The sequence below is a fragment of the Protopterus annectens genome, chromosome 8.part1 (assembly GCF_019279795.1).
Source record: "Protopterus annectens isolate FY-2018-M chromosome 8.part1, PAN1.0, whole genome shotgun sequence".
In the NCBI taxonomy this organism is placed as follows: domain Eukaryota; kingdom Metazoa; phylum Chordata; order Ceratodontiformes; family Protopteridae; genus Protopterus; species Protopterus annectens.
The window spans coordinates 95,603,359-95,621,686 of NC_056742.1; the positions used below are offsets into that span (position 1 = coordinate 95,603,359).

Below are 18,328 nucleotides of genomic sequence, written 5' to 3' on the forward strand. Positions count from 1 at the left end.
AAGCAAAGAGTATTGAATTATATTAAAGAAGGTGGGGTCCAAATAACAGTGTTGCATGAGACATTCGGATAGAAATAAACATGTACATTTGACAAAGAAAGGATTTCAGGATGTACATTCAGCAGAATATCCGGTACAAGGGAAAATATGAGTAGAAATGATGAATGATAGAGGGGCTCCAGTACTGATAGAAGAGTGGAAGAAAAAAGAAAATAGTGGTAGATTTATGGTAGTAAAGGGCTGTTGGCAATTGAAAAGGATTACATGTCATGATGTTGTCTTCTGCTATTATGGAGCTTAAGAAAATTTGGGAAGAAATAATCATCAGGGAGTATGGAGCTTAATCTGCAATAGTGAGGGTGTGTCATTGGGACCTAGAAGGGAAAAATAACAAAAGAGGATGCACTTCAGAAGAAATATGTGAAAATATTTGATGTGGAAGATGTGAATTGAATGGTAAGAACTCTTGACAGAAGTTGCATATTAATCCACAAGGTACAATAACTGGGCTACACTGGACAGACACATTTCAAAGGAGCATGTGTATTCAATTGAAAATTTAAACACGCATCCAATAATTACTTTAGAACATGCACCAGTAGAGGCTAAGATAAATATGCAGGGTGCTGAAGTTAAAATGTGACCCTGATCCTTTCCTACTTGCATGTTAAAAAGTGAGAAATCTAAGGAATGGTTAGTGGAAATTATTCAGGAGCTGTTAGGGAAGATAAAAATCCTTTTATAAGGGATAGCTATTGAGTGGGACAAAATGAAATTTAGTTTAAAAATAAGGGACAGAATAAGAATGATTTAGAGGGGCTGACAAAATTAAACTTTTGGAGAAAGGGACTCTTACAGAACAGGAAGAGTAGCAACTGTAGAATAATAATGGTGAAGTAAGGGAGTATTTCGATAATATCCATGAGCTTAAAAAAAGGTAGAGCTATAGACCACAGAAACATTTAGCACAATGACACAGACAACAGAAAGTAGAAGAGGTTGTTGCCAAACTTAGGGAACCCGTGAAAAGAAAAATAAATCAGATAGCCTATAGGGGGATTAGAGATATTTCAGAATTTTTTGAAAATCTGTATGAAGTAGAGGAGTGAGGAAACCAAGGAGGAGGCACAAATGTATTTTTATGGAAGACTTGTGTCAAGGTTAAAGGAAGATGAGGATTAACAATAGTTAAAATAGGAAGAGATGCAATAACAACAATGATAAATAATCAGTGAAGTGTCTAGGACCAGACAGTGTTTCTATGTAAATTTGGAAGTTAAAAAGGAAGAGTTTGGAAGGCTTTGTTTAAAAATGTTTTAAAAGTGGGAAAATGATGGCATCTTGGAAGAAAGCAGTGACGGTGTTATGAAAAGAGGGTAAAGACCAGCTTCATATAGGCCCATTTCAATCTTAAGTCATGATTATAAAGATGAAAATCCAGTTATACCAACGCGTGCTGAATAAATGCTTTACCAAACACAGAATAAGTCCAGCAAACATAAAATGGTAAAGCAAAACCAGGCTCTCATTTATAAAATAAACAAACTTTTATTAAACAGGTCAACCATTAGTGCTTTCGTTGTTACAGCACTGCTTCTTCAGATGTAATGGCAAAGGTTTTAAAAAAATGTGATAGCCATGCATACGTGTATTTTTGGAAGGATGCAAATATCTGATAAGCGTACAAGAAAAACTAGTGATCAAAACGGAATGAGTGTAAAAAAACACTGCCTTTGTTGGTTGGCTGTGATGCAGAGAATGCTTTTGATAGGATCAATGTATTTGACGGCATAACAAAGTTAAAAAGGAGGATATATGACTGGTCAGAGGAAAGAATTAAGGTGGGAGGGCTTCAAAGGTATAACTTGTGTGGTAATGAATAATAGTTAGCCTTGTTTGCAGATGATATTATTTTGTACTTGATAAATTCAGAAAAGGACATTTCAGAATTGTGGAACATTTTGTTACAGTTTCAGGTATTTTCAGAATATAAAATGAAAGAAGATAAAACAATGAACTGAGTATAAGTAAAGAGAAAGCGGTAGAGTGCTAAGCAAAAGCGATGCTTTGGTAGTGTTTTTAGTTTAGTCTGGAGCAGAAGATGCTGCTAAAAAGAGAAAATTGATAGGGTGTATAAAATACTGCATGATAGCTATCACAGGAGGTTGGGAAATATTATGAAAAGATATTAAAAATTACAAATGTGCAATAGTAAGAAATCTGTAGGGCTCCAGAGTATGCCACAAGGTAAAGGTTTTGAATTTGAGCATGGAAGTGTTTCCGTAGGTATTTTTATTCCCGAAGTAAACTTCAGAGAATTTTTTATTAAAAGAAATTGTGGGAACAAATGTTTATAACTAAGGAAATTATTCTTTTAAGCTGGGTTATGGGTTCTGAATTGCCTAGGGCGTAATAAGGCCTTGCAAAGTTTAATGCTATTAGTATTCAGGAAAGCAGTTTTTTGAAAACTGAAATCAAAATCTAAACCAACTCTAATGGCTGTATTGAATATTGTAAAGCAGATTAAAGAATCATAGATGGGATCTTTAGGAAATGGAAGGACCAAAGACCATAGAAGAAAGCTGAACCTTAGAGAACATTCTATGCAGAATAATACTCCAGTGGAGAAGGATTAATACTTAATGGAGGTCAGGAAATGAGCGTTTTGTGTGAAGTTGGAGTAAATGAAAATTGTTAAAAAGAAAACATATATTTGTACTGTATGGTGATGATAACAGAAATGTTAGGGTTTATTTACTGTTTTACTTTACTTAAATTTTTCTTTTGCTATCTTACCTCAGCCCTTTCCATGTATTAAACTATTTGATGTGCATCTTGTCATGTCTTTTATTACTGACAAAAAGCACCTGTCTCATTTGTTACTATGATCCTTGCTGTCATATACTTCTTTTAGGGACAGAAACTACACAGAGGGATCCTGGATGACCTTTACAGCAAGGACAGTCCTACAGCAGAACTTCCATCTGAAGCTACTGCATTGGATGAGTCTGGCATGGACAAAGGAGCCCCATCACAAACCAGCATAACATCAAGGCAAGTACAGAACTGTAGGTCTTGGCAGAACCTGAATATCTTACATATATAGTGGATATTTTCTATGTACTCTACAATCATCTTGACCTGGAAAGTTCTCTTTGAAATGGTGCCTCAAGCTGTGCTATAGTATTCCTCCCAAGATCTCTAGACTTGTGATACTGTTTCTGAATGTGAGTTGTAGACATTGCAGCAAAAATATAACCACTGTGCAGGCATGCCAAATGCTAAGTCCACCACCTAACCCCCTTTTCTTGTACCTAGATGTTCTTCGTGTTTCACTGTTGCAGTCATCACACTTGGGTTATCTGCCTGCAGGTAGCCCTCAGTCGACCCGAATATCAGAGACTTAGTATTTCTGCATTGGTTGCTGTCACTTCAGGACAGACGTCCGGTCGTCAGGGGTATAAAAACAGGCAGCCAACGTCATTACATCAGTCTTTCTTGCAGAGGAGCTCAAAGCAGAAGCAGTTCGCATGAGTGCTGGTCGGCCGCTACCTGAGTTTTTGTTTCGGAATTGAATCATCCTGAAGTTTTCTAAAGCTAAGTACCCCGTTGGGGATCCTTTTTTCTTGCTCTAACCGATGTCAGAAAAAGTTAGCAATTGTCTCACCTGTGGAAAGCAAATACCACACCGAGATTTCCATTCTTACTGTGTCACCTGTTTAGGCCCAGACCACGACGTACCTTGCTGTCGGTTTTGTGCTTTGTTCAACACCCAAACTATTCATTGTCGGGCTCTGATTGTCACTAAATACTTTCGCTCTCGATCTCTGTATTCCGAAATGGCTTCGGTAAGCCATCAGACTACCGATCTTCCGAAAAAATGTAAGGATAAAGCCAGACACAGACCGCACAGGTCAAAAAACGCCGACTATGCTTCCATTAAGCTAGTCGCCAGTTCACTGGTACTCAGTGAGGTGCTTTCGCAGCCCCTGATGCCCACTTCGATGGATTCGCAGGCCGCTACCAAGACCTGTTAGGAGTCTGGTATGCCGCAAGACTCTTCTTTGACTACAGAACCTGTGGATGTCTCTAACTTGGATGGGTCCAGAGCCGCTGTTCAGGCACCGACTTCCGAAGAAGTTCTTCGCATTACGGATATTCGACACAAACCGACAACGTCTTTTGTGTCTTCAGTTCTGTCTAAAACTACTGAGATTCTAAGGCCAAGAGTATGAGCTACACCTAAAAGACATACGACCCAAACTCAAGCACCTGCTTCCTTGCCACAACATCAAATGCTTAAAATGGTAGAAGACCTGATTATGCTGATTAGGGGAAGCAAGCCTTCCCCGCTAAGAGAAAGAGAGACCTGTCCCCAGCAGCTTTAACTGACCAAGACTCCGAGACTGAGGTTTTTGAATATGAAGACATGCCTTTACCTGCTTATGAGGATTCAGATGCAGAGGACTCCACTTCCCTCCAGAGGATTTTTCTTTTGGTGAAACCCTACATACTTTAAGAGAGCATTTCCACTGGGAATGCCAGGATTATCCTCAGTCTAAAAAGTGACTCAGAGAATTTTTAGATTTGTCACAACATAGACCTTTAGCTATCCCTCCTGTTCTGGATGTTGTGGATTATGTCTTTATGGAATCCAGTCTTAACTCCTGATACTTTACCCCCTGCTCCAAGGAAACCAGACAGGTACTACAGAGTCCCTGACTCTCACAAATTTCTTTTCAAAAATCATACTGCTGTCATTTCCCAGGGCCCTAAAGGTATAAAAGCAACTACAGCTAAGAATCCCACCCCTTCGGACAGGGATTCCCGAGCTTTAGACAGATGGGGTAAAAAAGTATACACCTCTGCAACTCTTGCCATTAGGGCATTGAATTGCCAGTTTCACATGCTGAAATACCAGCAAAATATTAGGGAACTTATTAAGCAAAAATTATCTACCTTTACAGACGGTGCAGAAAATAAAGAATTACAAGAGCTTATGCATTTTGCAAGCCAAGTCAGCAAGCATACCTTGCAATGTGGGTTAGACGCCCTAGTAGCATCTTGCAGGGCAGCAGTCACTGGTCCTGTACTGAGAGGGCATGCTTGGCTTAAGGAGCAGACCTTGCTAGATGATGTCAAATCAAAATTACTAGATGCTCCTTTGAACAAGGACAATCTGTTTGGCACCAAACTATCAATGATCCATCCCAGTTTGGCTTTGTCAAAGGCAGATCATGCCTTCTAAACTTGGTTGACTTTTTCGAAACAGTCACCAAAGCCATTGATGAGGGAAAGGCAGTCCATACAGCCTACCTCGATCTGGCGAAGGCCTTTGATACAATACCCCACTCGGGTATCATTGAAAAACTCAACAGCTTAAATGTTAACCCATACATCACAAGATGGGTTGCAAACTGGCTGAGTGACAGAACCCACAGGGTCAGAGTTGCTGGCGCCATGTCAGACTCAAAGCCTGTCACAAGTGGTGTACCACAGGGCTCAGTCCTGGGCCCACTCTTGTTTGGCATCTACTTTTCCGAAGTACAAGCAAACACAGGAGGGTTATGGCTGACAAAGTTTGCAGATGACTGCAAACTGGGCGCCATAGTAGAAAACACATCTGACACAAATATCCTTCAGAAGGGTCTCACAGAAACGGATAACTGGTGCCAGAGCCATGGCCTAAAGTTAAATGCCAAAAAATGCATAGTCATACCCTTCGGGAAAAACAAGGTTACTCCTAGCTACCAAATAGGTGGCAGGCCACTGAGTACAGAAGAAGTTATCAGGGACCTGGGGACCCAGGTTGATAGTAGTCTGTCATTCGACACCCATGTAGCTAAAGTAGTTAGGAAGACCTTCTACATTGCCCACCTTATCATGAAGGGATTCTCATCTAGATCAAGGGAGGTCATAGTCTCCCTATACTCATCACTCATCAGACCAATGATTGAGTACAATGCCCCATTCGGAATGTATCTGACCCGACACTTGCAGCAGCTGGAATGGCCACAAAAGTTCCTCACCAAAAGGATAAAGGGTCTCAAACATCTGTCCTATGCTGCCCGACTGAAAGAACTCCAGCTCTATTCAGTCGCACGCTTGCTCAGAGGTGACCTTTGCCTAACATACAAGGCCATGTCAAACCCAGATTTGATGAATATGCTTCACCTCAAAAAATCTAGATCCGTCAGAGCCACAAGGGCGGGAGACTTAAACCTCGACACGGCTATTAATAGGACGTGCTGGAGGGATAGATTCATCACCCAAAGACTCCCTATGCTGTGGAATAAAATCCCGGTATATGTGAGGCAGAGCACCTCGCTGGCCTTGTTCAAGAGAAATCTTGACCAATGGATGGGAGATCGCAGATATACCCCAGGGATTACCTCAGTGTCACTGCTCAACAGAGGCACAGCAAAATAATGGGTATAGTTCCCCATACTAAAGGGGTGGCGTAAGCCACAAAACTATGGGCTAGGCTTGTAAATGCCCTCGGGCAGATAGCCTAGTATGAACCTATGAACCTATGAACCTAAAGCAGAAGAGGTTCTAAAAAAGATGGAAGAAAAAGCTAAATCTATGCAGTCAAAGATTTTTTGCAAGTGCAGCCTCCAAGATTCAGTAGGCATTGACCCTTGAAACATTGGTCCTTTCCAACCCCTCAAGGCCATCTCAAACTAGACCCAGTGGAAACGACCCCCCCCCCCCCCACACACACAGATTACAGTCTCAGGGTATTCAGATATCTAACCAATGGAGTAACTCCACTTCTAAAACAGGGAGTGCTAAGCCACCCCTTATGGAAAGAATTCACAATGACTTCTCAACTCCACTCCTCACCTCTGCCCAATTGCTTGTGCCCCTAGGAGGAAAACCTGCCCATCATGCAAAAACTGGACCTCCATCACCAAAGACTGATGGGTTCTCAACATTGTATCCCAGGGGTACACATTTTACTTCCACTCACTGCCAACCCCAAAAGGGTTCCCAGACCTTCCTCCAAACCAGTGGGCAGAGGCACAAAACCAAGTTCAATTCCTGCTCTCCGTAAGGGCAATTCAAACTGTTCCTGCAGAACAGATAGGTCAAGGGTTTATTCCAGACTTTTTCTGGTACCCAGAAAAGAGGGCACTTGGTGCCCATTCTTAGATCTTTCCATTTTAAACACTTTCCTGGTGGTACCAAAATTCAAAATTGCTCACCCTTCAGCAGCTTCTTCCCATGCTGTCCAAAGATGCCTGGTTAGCCACCCTAGACCTAAAAGAAGCCTATCTGCACATCCCTATCAGGGACTCGTGCAGGAAATACCTACGTTTCAGGGTAGGATCTATGCATTATCAGTTCTCTGCACTTCCCTTTGGCTTATCCACTACTCCCAGAGTCTTCACAAAATGCCTGGCTCCAGCCATTGCCTATTGCAGACAGAGAAAGATTCAAATTTACCCTTACTTGGACGGTTGCCTGATTCAGGCAGACAGTCAGAAAAAGCTGTTGCAGCACCTGACATTTGTAAAGAACCTTCTAACCAATCTGGGGTACACTATCAATGAAAAGAAATCAAAACTAGTCCCCAACAAAAGATTGTATTCCTGGGAGCAAGCTTGGACACAGCATCCCAGATGGCATTCCTTACTCCAGAAAAACAGGCCTATCTAACAGGCTACTTTGCTCAAATTGCCACCAGACCCCCAGCTATCCTCAAGGAAAATCCTTCAGGCCGTAGGGTTCATGGCCTCTTGCATTCTACTAATTCCATATGCCAGACTGCATATGAGGAAACTTCAATGGTACTTAAAGAGTCTTTAATGCCAACATTCTCAGGAAACCGTCATACCTTGTCTAAGGACAGAGTTTCTTTGGCGGGCAGCAGCATGCAACCACAACAAAGGACTTCCCGTTACTCAACCCCACACCACCCAGACCCTAACCACAGATGCATCAGACTATGCCTGGGGGGCACATCTGGACGACAGGTGCATTCAGGGTCATTGGAGCACAAGTCAAATTCAACTGCACATCAACCAAAAAGAGATGCTAGCTGTTCATCATGCTCTGACAGCTTTCAGATCCCTACTCTCACCAGGACCCCTGGTAATAAAAACAGACAACACCACAGTTATGTGGTGCCTCAACAAGCAGGGGGGAACCCACTCTTACCCACTCTGCAGGCTAGCCATGGCCCTGTGGAACACGGCCTTGGGACATGCATATAAGCTCAATTCCTGCCAGGCAAACAAAACTCTCTGGCAGATGACTTGAGCAGAAATCTCTTAAACCCACACCAGTGGCAATTAGACCCCAACACTTTCAGCCTTCTAACCCAGAAATGGGGAACCCCGGAGGTGGACCTTTTATAGGTTCATAGGTAGGTACTAGGCTATCTGCCTGAGGGCATTTATAAGCCTAGCCAGAGTGTGTCAGCTTTCGTCGCCCCATTGATTAATTAACTAAGCCTCTGTCAAGAAGAACCAGTGAAGTGATCCCAAGGGTGTATTTTCTGTTACCCATCCACTCGTCAAGGTTTCTCTTGAAGAGTGTTAGTGAGGGGCTCTGCCTAATGTAGTTAGGAATTTTGTTCCAAAGCATGGGGAGTCTCTGTGACAGGAATCTATCCCTCCAGCATGTTCTATTTATTGTTGTGGCAAGGTTTAGCTCACTAGAGCGAGTGGCTCGCAGTGACTTGGATTTCTTTAGGTGGAGCATGTCCATCAATTCTGAGTTGGATATGGCTTTGTAAGTCAGGCAGAGATCACCTCTGAGTAAGCGATATGCCACTGAGTACAGCTGGAGTTTTTTTCCAGTCGGGCTGCATATGACATATGTTTGAGACCAGTAATCCTCTTGGTGAGGTACTTTTGTGGTCTTTCCAGCTGTTGGAAGTGTCTTGTGAGGTACATCCCAAATGGGGCATTGTACTCTAGGATGGCTCTGATGAGTGACTAGTAGAGGGGCACTATAACCTCTTTATTTCTATATGCGAACCCTTTAGTAATTAGATGGGCTACATAGAAGGATTTCCTAACTACTTTGGCAATATGATTGTCAAAGGAGAGATTACTATCTACCTGGGTCTCCAGATCTCTTACTTTCTCTTCTGTATTAAGGGGACTACCACCTATGTGGTAATTCATGGGTGTTTTGTTTTTCCCAAACGGGATGACTATGCATTTTTTGGCATTTAGCTTGAGACCATGACTTTGACACCAGGTGTCCGTTTCAGTAAGGCCCTTTTGGAGAATGTCTGTGTCAGCCAGAGAGTCAGTTATGACTCCCAGTTTGCAGTCATCGACGAACTTGATTAGCCATAGTCCTGCTCTGTTTGCCTGTACTTCTGAGAAGTATATGCCGAACAGTAGGGGTCCCAAGACCGAACCTTGTGGGACACCACTTGTGACTGGTTTAGAGTCGGACCTGGAGCCCGCTATTCTTACCGTGCGAGTTCTGTCTGTAAGCCAGTTGGCAACACATCTCGTGACATAGGGATTTATGTTCAGGCTGCTGGTGAGTTTTTCTATAATTCCCGAGTGGGGAATGGTGTCAAAAGCCTTGGCGAGGTCAAGGTAGGCTGTGTGAACCACGTTCCTGTCATTTATGGCCTTGGTGACTGTCTCGAAGAAGTCAACCAGGTTTAGTAGGCATGATCTGCCCTTAAAGCCTAACTGGGTCAGGTCAAGTGTTTTGGAGGTTCCCAATGTCTTTGTTAATGAGTTCCTTGATGATGCGCTCCATAGCCTTGCAGACCAGGCTAGTCAGGCTTATGGGGCGATAGTTACCAGGGTCAGTTGTGGACCCTCCTTTGTGGAGCAGAATAACCATTGCTGTGTGCCATTCTATGGCACGTAGCCTGTGGAGAGGCTGAGGTTGAATAGTGTGTTTAAGTGGGGGGTTAGTTTGTTCTGTAGTTCGTGCAAGACGCAGCCTGGGACACCATCTGGCCCCATTGATGCTGTGCTTTTGGCTTTTGAAAGGGCTGTTTTCACCTGTGCGTCTGTGATTTCCAGGACACTACACTTTTCCGGTATTGTTGTGGGCCCTTTTGGGGGTGAGAAGGGGTGAAGTCTGCACTGAATCTATCTGCCAGGTTGTTGGCAATATCAGTAGGTTCAGTATATTTTGTGCTATTTTGCAGTAGCTCAGAGCATATCTGCGAGTTGCCACTTAGATTCTTGACATAGCTAAAGAAGGCTTTGTGGCTATCTTTCGAATCCTTGGCTATTTTTCTTTCGAAGTTAGCCTTGGATGATTTTATGAGGGACCTTAGTTTCTTACTGATACTTATCAGGGATGTCTTTCCTTCTTGGGATTTGCTTTTTTCTGAACTAGTTTCCTCCTTCTGTTGTATAGCCTGTTTATGGCAGGGATCCACCAGACTGTTTTCCTTCTCTTAGGGGAGTAAGTCTTGGTTTTGCTAGGGATGGGCATGATCCATGCTCTTTTAGGTTATCATAGAGTGCATTTGTAAAGGTTCCTGCATCTTGGACACTGTTATCCTTTAGCGTGGGGGCTTTGAAACTTACCACCTCAGTATTAAGTAAGGTGAAGTTTGCTATAGAAAAGTTTTTCAGTGTGGTTTCCTTGGTTGGGGGTGGTGGTGTGGTGTGGACATCCAGAGTGATTAGTTTATGGTCCATCTAACCAGTGATGGCTTGACCTCCAGTGCGGAACACCTGTCGCCCATGTTAGTAATGACCAGGTTCAATATGTTTTCACTTCTGGTAAGGGAGTTTACCAGCTGATCCAGGGCATTTGAGTTGATAAATTCCAGGAAGCGCTGGACCTGGGAGTTTGTACTCGAGTAGTTTTCCCAGTTAACAGTAGGGTAATTGAAATCACCCAATATCAGGGTGTTTGGTAGGACCTTCATGTTTTCCAGTGTCTCCAGAAAGATGGAGTAGTGGTCCTGGGTCATGGAGGGTGATCTGTAGCAGGCCACAATTTGCATTGCAGATTTGCCCGATGTTAGTTGCACATGGATGATCTCAGAGGTATCATGCTGCGCCACTAACCCGGAGGTGTAGGTATCCTTGATGAATATGGATACACCCCATCCTTCTGTGTTTCGGTCCATGTTCTGTGGCCGAAATGTGTGGTATGAGTTGTAGCCCGGTAGTGCTGAGGTGATCTGTGGAGCCTTGAACCAGGTTACTGCACAGATGTCGACGTTCTCCATACTGAAGAGTGCTTCGAGCGTGTGCATTTTGAGATTTAAACTCCTGGCATTGAGTAGCATAACCCTCATTTTTTTATTTGTGCTGTTTACGGAGGTGGGTTTATCTTTTGAGCCTTGCCTAAAAAAGGCACTATGGGGGCAGCAAGAGCCTTGGCCAGTATTCGAAAACCTAGGGGTCACAGGTGCAAGCCGTCTCTTGCGAAGCAATGAGGCTTGTCGAGCATGTTGCCCAGGCTGACAGACACTGGATCCCCTTTGAATGACACCAGAAGCTTAGCCAATTGTTGAAATTGATCATTTTTTCTTTATATTGTGGTATCATTCTTGGAGAGGGCAGGATGCTACTCGGGGTCAGGGTCATACCCGCGTGGGCTACATGATTGGAGAGCTCTTCTATGTCTCTTTTCATGTAGTCCAGGGAGGTACGTCTCAGGTCATTCACACCAACATGAACAATGACAGAGTCATATTTGTACTTGTTTTGGAGTGACCTGAGTGCTTGTGTTATGTGGTGGATTCTGGCTCCTGACAGGCAGCTAACAGTAACCTTCTCGTTGTCCAGCCTAGTGAGTGGGATGTCATTGTGCCTGACTATAGAGTCGCCTATTACTAGTGTGTTAGGTATGTTATTTCGCCTTAAGGGCTATGATTGTGCAGCACACTGATTTTGTGTTTTTTGTGTTGTCTGATTTGTGACGGGAGGTGCAGGTTTTTTGGGTGTCTGCTTTGGAGGTCTCTGATGCTTTTGCAGATTTTTATTTAGAGCCTCCGAGTATGATTTTATGTATTTATTTATTTTTTTTGCCAGTGCTGGTTTAGTACGTCTTTGTGAGGCTGGAGGTGTGGTGCAAGTGTTAACCTTCTCCTAATGACTGCCTGTTCCATTCTTGGGCGGAGAGAGCTTAGCCTGCAGTTTAGCTATATAATTGCATCTCTCGCATATGTTAATGTTTTGTGGTAGGAGGAGAGGGTTGTCTGTGTACATGAGGTAGGAGGAGAGGGTTGTCTGTGTACATGAGGCAGTTGTAACATTGCCTCAGGATACCCAGGTTCACCAGCTGGACTGGAGAGTATACCTGAAATTGACCTTTGGTCATGCCTGAATAGTAGGGTGAGCTGCTTAGTCATTGGTTGGTGAGGGGTGAATAATGAGCCTTGCCCTGCTGGGCAATCAAGTGTCGCGGTATATTAGTGCTTGCTATTAGGTCTGAGCAAGTGCTGGACTGTAGGATGCTTTTTAAGTGCTTAGGTTGAGAGTTAGACTACTTTTAAGGGAAAAACTGAAGAGGAGAGTTGGTGGAGCCAGGAATAATTTAGCTCTATCTAACCGGCGCTGCTCAGACATGCAAAACAATGCAAACGTGTTTTTACAGCAGGGAAATGAAAGAGTTATAAATTAGCCCAAAATGGCCTATAAACTAGTAACTTCTGGGCTAGAACCACTCCTCCTGGGACAGATGGCTGCTCAGAGCTCCCCCTCTCACAGGTGAACAGAGAAACCTCCTTCTATCCAAGTAAGGTATGGGCAACTCAGAAACTTGTAACATAGCCCTGAATTTAGCACTAGCCTGAAAAATGGAGTATACTAGCTTAGAAAGGTGGGAAACAAGGAAAACATTTTTTTTACAAAAGATAAGGCAAAAACAGTAAAAAATACACTTAAAACAGCTTTAAATGACTACAAACAGTAAAAAATACAATTAAAACAGCTTTAGATGACTACAAGCAATCAGAAAAGGCTTTTAAACAAATTACCCAATTTTTGCCTCCCCTCACAATCACCAGCCCAGCAAATTCTGCACCAGGACACCTCACAGCAGGGCCTGGAAAGTGGATGCCCTATCCTTCCAGTGGGTAAACCCCTCAATCTATGCATTTCCCCCTCTGCCTCTTCTCACAAGAATATTACTCAAGATAAGACAGGACAGACCAAGGACAATCCTGATTGCCCCGGACTGGCCACGCCAGCACTGGTACCCACTACTGCGCACCCTGTCACTGGTACCACCATGGCACCTACCCCAGATCCCACCCCTCCTCAGTCAGCAGGAGGGACATATCTTGCATCTGCAACTGCAAACCCTGAATCTTGCAGCCTGGCTTATTCTTTGACCTCTCCCCCAGTGACCAGCCTAAGCAAGCAGGTGCTGGATGTCATTCTTGAAGCCAGAAGACCCAGTACAAGGAAATCCTATGCTGATAAGTAGAGAAGGTATTGTTCCTGGAGTCAAGTCTAAAGGAGAGGACACAGCACTGTCCTACTTACCTCTAATCCTGGATTACCTAGCAGGTCTTCTCCACAGAGGCCTGTCCTCCTCTTTCCATTAAGATCCATGCCTCTGCCATCTCGGCTCATTACAACACTGAGCCACCTCTCTTCTCTCACCCTCTCATCAAACAGTTCCTGAGAGGGGCAAAATACTTAAGGCTACCAAGGAGAGCCCCCACCCCTGCTTGGGTTCTTAACTTTGTACTGGAAAAGCTCACGCTACCTCCCTTTGAGCCTGCAGCATCAGCAGAGTTAAAATTCCTATCTTGGAAAACAGCATTGCTTCTGGCCATCACTTCAGCTACAAGGGTGTCTGAGCTACAAGCACTTATGGCTGTAGAACTCTTCATTATTTTTCATGCTGACAGGGTTTCCCTCAGGACTAACCCTTCCTTTATGCCTAAAGTGGTGTCCAGTGTAGCTCTCAACCAATCTATCCATTTGCCAACCTTCTTCCCAAATCCTCAAAATAAAGGGGAAAGGATCCTGCACTCCTTAGACGTGCACAGGCAGCTCAGATTCTACCTTGATAGGACTAAGGCCTTCAGGAAATCTAACCAGTTACTAGTCAGTTTTGCAACAGGGACAGAGGGCAAGGCCATTTGAAAACAAACAATTTCCAAATGGATAGCACACTGAATCCATTTCTGCTACAAACCCCATGGGAAACCAACCCCTCAGGGGGTCAGAAAACATTCCACTAGGGCAACTTCTACCTCTACAGATTTCTCAGGGGAGTCCTTATCAGGGACATTCTGGAAGCTGCTACCTGGAGTTCTTTTCACACCTTCACCAAGCATTACCACCTGCCTATCTTTTCCAAATCCAGGGCGGGTTTTGCAACAGCAGTCCAGGGCATATTAGCAAGCTCCAGCTCTTCTTGACTGCCTCCACCCATTCTTCAGCTTTGGGAATCAACCCAAGTGTGATGACTGCAACAGTGAAACACAAAGAACATAGTACAGTTGTGTACACTTACCATAAATGTAGATGTTTGAGTGTATTCACCGTTGCAATCCTGGTTTTCCACCGTCCAGCCCCCTTGTCTCTCTCTCTCTCTCTCTCCTCTCTATGTATATTACTCAACCCTAACAGGGCTTTTGGTATTTACTTTTTACTGGTGGTGTTTTTCCCACCATAACTTAGCTCCATATTTGGGGCAAGAAAAACTGATGTAATGGTGTCAGCTGCTTGTTTTATACCCCTGATGACCTGACATCAGTCCTGAAGTGACAGCAACTGACGCAGAAATACTAAGTCTGGTATTCTGGTCGACTGAGGGCTACCTGTAGGCAGATAACCCAAGTGTGATGACTGCAACAGTGAATAAACTCGAACATCTACATTTATGGTAAGTGTACACAACTGTACTTCTTTGAAGATGCACTTAAAGAAGACTTACTTAATCTGAAATATGCAGTTTCTGAAAAGCTGAATGCTGACCTTTGAGGCACTGGTAATAATTAACTGAGAGATTCATATGACAACAGTTGCATTTCCCCAGTGTTTGCTGCTATCAGTCAGACTAGCCTAGCGTTTCTTATTTTTAAGTGTGATCTGCATTGCAGGCAGTGTATGACCAGCATACCAATAATGGGCACTGTTACAGAAATAATATTATGTCCATGTAGTGTTTTCTTCTTAACCATATTCAGAACTGCTTCTTTTGTATTATGCATCCCTGTTCACTTTTTAGTGTGTCTCCTTTTTTGTCTGGTGTTGGTTGCATCTGCAAAAGCTGCCCCATAAGTCTCTTTCCATTATGTTTTTGTCAGCTTTGTGCACTAGGGACAATCAGCTGCTGTTCTCTAATCAGTTGTGACACAGAGAGCTAGGTATTCTCACAGTGGCCTCCATTCTTCAATTTATTTATTTGACATTTGTTGACCGGGAATTTCCGACTGAGCCAGAGCCCTTTTTCAGCAGAGGCCCGGGGAGAAAGTCTACACAAAAGGTAACATATATCTTTAACAGAGAGATTTGTCAAAATGACTAAATAACAGTAACGTAACAATATAAAGTAGTGAAATATGGAGAAAAATACATTTGAATAAAAACAATAAAGCTGAGAAATAAGAGTATAGAAATTTCTGTGTACAGTTAAGAAAATTCACAAGAAATAAATCAATTGCTACAGTAGAGGAAGAAACAATAGAGAGGTGAACATGCAGGGTTCAGGAAAGGTAGGATATCAATTGGAGAAGGAGAAAAAGGTGAGTAAAGGTAAATAGAAGCTGAAGTAACATGAAGATAAAGAATGCAGGAATAATGAGTAGAACAAGATAGAGGAAGTTGAGACAAGAGCAGTAAAGAAGAAAAGGATAGGTGAGGTCTAATAAAAAAATGAGAAAAAAAAGTAATTAGGTAAAGAAAGATCATGCATTGTTTTTACATTGGCATTTACAGTTGTTAAGTAGATAGCCTTTAAGCGCTTTTTTGAATTCCTATAAGTGAGGTATATTTCGAATGAACAAATGAAGCTTATTTCAAGCTAATGCAGGATTGTAGCTATTGAGGTGTTGGCATTTCGATCTTTTAGGTTTGTAAATGCCTAAGAGTTGTGGATGAGCACTCCTGAGGGATCTGGTTTGGGAGTAATGAGAGAGGAAATGATTTGGCAGAAAGAAGGCTTATAGAAGACAGAGTTAATGAGAAGAGGTTGTGAAGAAAGCAGTTGATTAGAGAAATGTAACCATTTTAAAGCTTTAAGAGAGTGACAGTGATGGGAGTAAGAGGTCTGATTAGCAGCAAACCTGGCAGATTTGTTGTAGGTGGCTTCAAGTTTAGTTAGAAGACTGGTGTGTAAGTTAGTAAGGATTTGCAAGCTATAGAGAAGACTAAGGAGAAGAAAGGTGTAGGCAAGAGAGATATGAGAGTACCTAGTAAGAAACGTTTTGTTCCTGTAAAGTAATCCAAGTTTTTACTGTGTTTTATGCAGTGATGGACATGGAGGTCGATGTGGATCATCAATAATAGCTCCTAGTAGTTTAGTGTGAGTTTCATCACTAATGACAGTATTGTTAAGAGCTGTTATCGTAAAGGAGGGTTTGAGATGAGAGAATTTTAGGAAGAAATAGGAGGAGTTTGGTCTTTTTAGGATTAGGAATAAGTTGATTTTGTGAGAGCCACTTTTCAGTAGAATTGAAGGAGTTTTGAGTGAAGGAGAGCAAGTCAGAGAGGGCATCAGCAGTAGAGATGATAGTGGTTTTTGCATCTTCATGATAGTGGAGTCATCTGCATATTGAGTACGATTAGAGTTAGGACAGGCAGTCTGGAGGAAATTCGTTAAGACGTTGAACAGTAAGGGACCAAGAATGAAACATTGAGGGACTCCCATCTTGATGGGGAGGAAGGGAGATAGAGAGGAGAGCCATTTAGCAGACTGTTGTCTGTTTGATAGATAGCTGGAGAACCAGGAGGCAGCAAAGGAAGAGAGGTTGAGGTTGGAGAGTTTAGAGAGGAGCAAGGGATGAGAGACTGTGTCAAAGGCTTTCAAAAGTTCTAGGAAGAGACAGGAGACAAGATTATCATCTGGCAAGGGAGTGAATACAAGAGAGAAGAGTAGTAGTAGTGCTGTGAAGAGGACGAAAGCCATTCTGAGTGGGGGAGAGTAGGTTTTCTAGAAGCAGATAGTCTGAGATTTGCTTAGGAATACATTTTTTCTAGTATTTTATAGAAGGGCAACAATATGGGAATAGGGAGGTAGTTAAAAACTTCTGTGGAATTACTACCTTCGTGGATAGGTATAGTAAAAAATTGTTTCCAGAGTGAGGGAACTGTGGATTCAGATATAGAGTGATTAGTGAGAATAGAAATGGGAAAAGCAAAAGAGTTAGCTGCACGTTTGAAAGAGAGTGGAGGAAGGCTGTCAGCTGAAGGAGAGCATGGCTTAAGCTTATGGAGGAGACATGTTATGTGGATGGTGGAGACAGGTTTCAGAGAAAAGGCATTTTTTTGATAAGGGGATAAGGAGGGTCAGGGAAGTTAGAGGAAGAAACTAGATTGCTAATAATGTCAATAAAATAAGAGTTAAGTATGGTTGCTGTTTCAAGTGGAGTATTATTACGACACAGGTTGGGGATAGTGGGGTTACCAGGGTGGAGAATTTGATTAATAGTGCTCCCAAATTTTTTGGATTGCTGAGATGAGTTAACTGGGATTTTAGGTAAAAGTTTTTCTTGTCACTATTGACATGTTTTTTTAGAGAGGTTGCAAAGTTATTTATAGGTTAGGATGTGAGAGGAAGATTTGGTTTTAGACCAGCGTTTCCAGGCAGTATTTATTTTATCCTTGAGAGCACATGTGGACTGAGATAGCCAAGGAAAGAACTATGACTTTACCCTAATTTTCTTGAGGGGGGCAAGTGAGTTGTGTATATTTAGAAATATAGAATTAAATTTTTCAACTGCATCATCAAGAGGAAGGTACAGGTTGACAGATGAAATCAGACAGGAGTCCCCATGGACTATGATATTTGCAGATGACATTGTGATCTGTAGTGAGAGTAGGGAACATGTGGAGGACACCTTGGAGAGATGGAGATATGCTCTAGAGAGAAGAGGAATGAAGGTCAGCAGGACTAAGACAGAATATAAGAATATATATACAGGATGCAAGGAGTAGAGGTGGCGAAGGTGGATGAGTTTAAATACTTGGGGTCAGTAGTTCAGAGTAACGGTGAGTGTGGAAGAGAGGTGAAGAAGAGAGTACAGGCAGGATGGAGTGGGTGGAGAAGAGTGTCAGGAGTGATGTGTGACAGACAAGTATCTGTAAGAGAGAAAGGGAAGGTCTACAAGAGGGTAGTGAGACCAGCTATGTTATATGGGTTGGAGACAGTGGCATTGACAATAAGGCAGGAGTTTGAGCTGGATGTAGGAAAAAAG

General features: G+C 42.8%; 1 protein-coding gene across 1 annotated transcript in view; it reads left to right on the plus strand.

The window, feature by feature from the left end:
• PIEZO1 (piezo type mechanosensitive ion channel component 1) overlaps positions 1–18,328 on the plus strand; it is a 3,550,337-nt gene that overhangs the window by 2,798,939 nt on the left and 733,070 nt on the right. Inside the window, exon 33 of the mRNA XM_044081575.1 lies at positions 2,915–3,054. Coding sequence (XP_043937510.1) covers positions 2,915–3,054 — 140 coding nt within the window. The remainder of the gene's footprint in view (positions 1–2,914; positions 3,055–18,328) is intronic.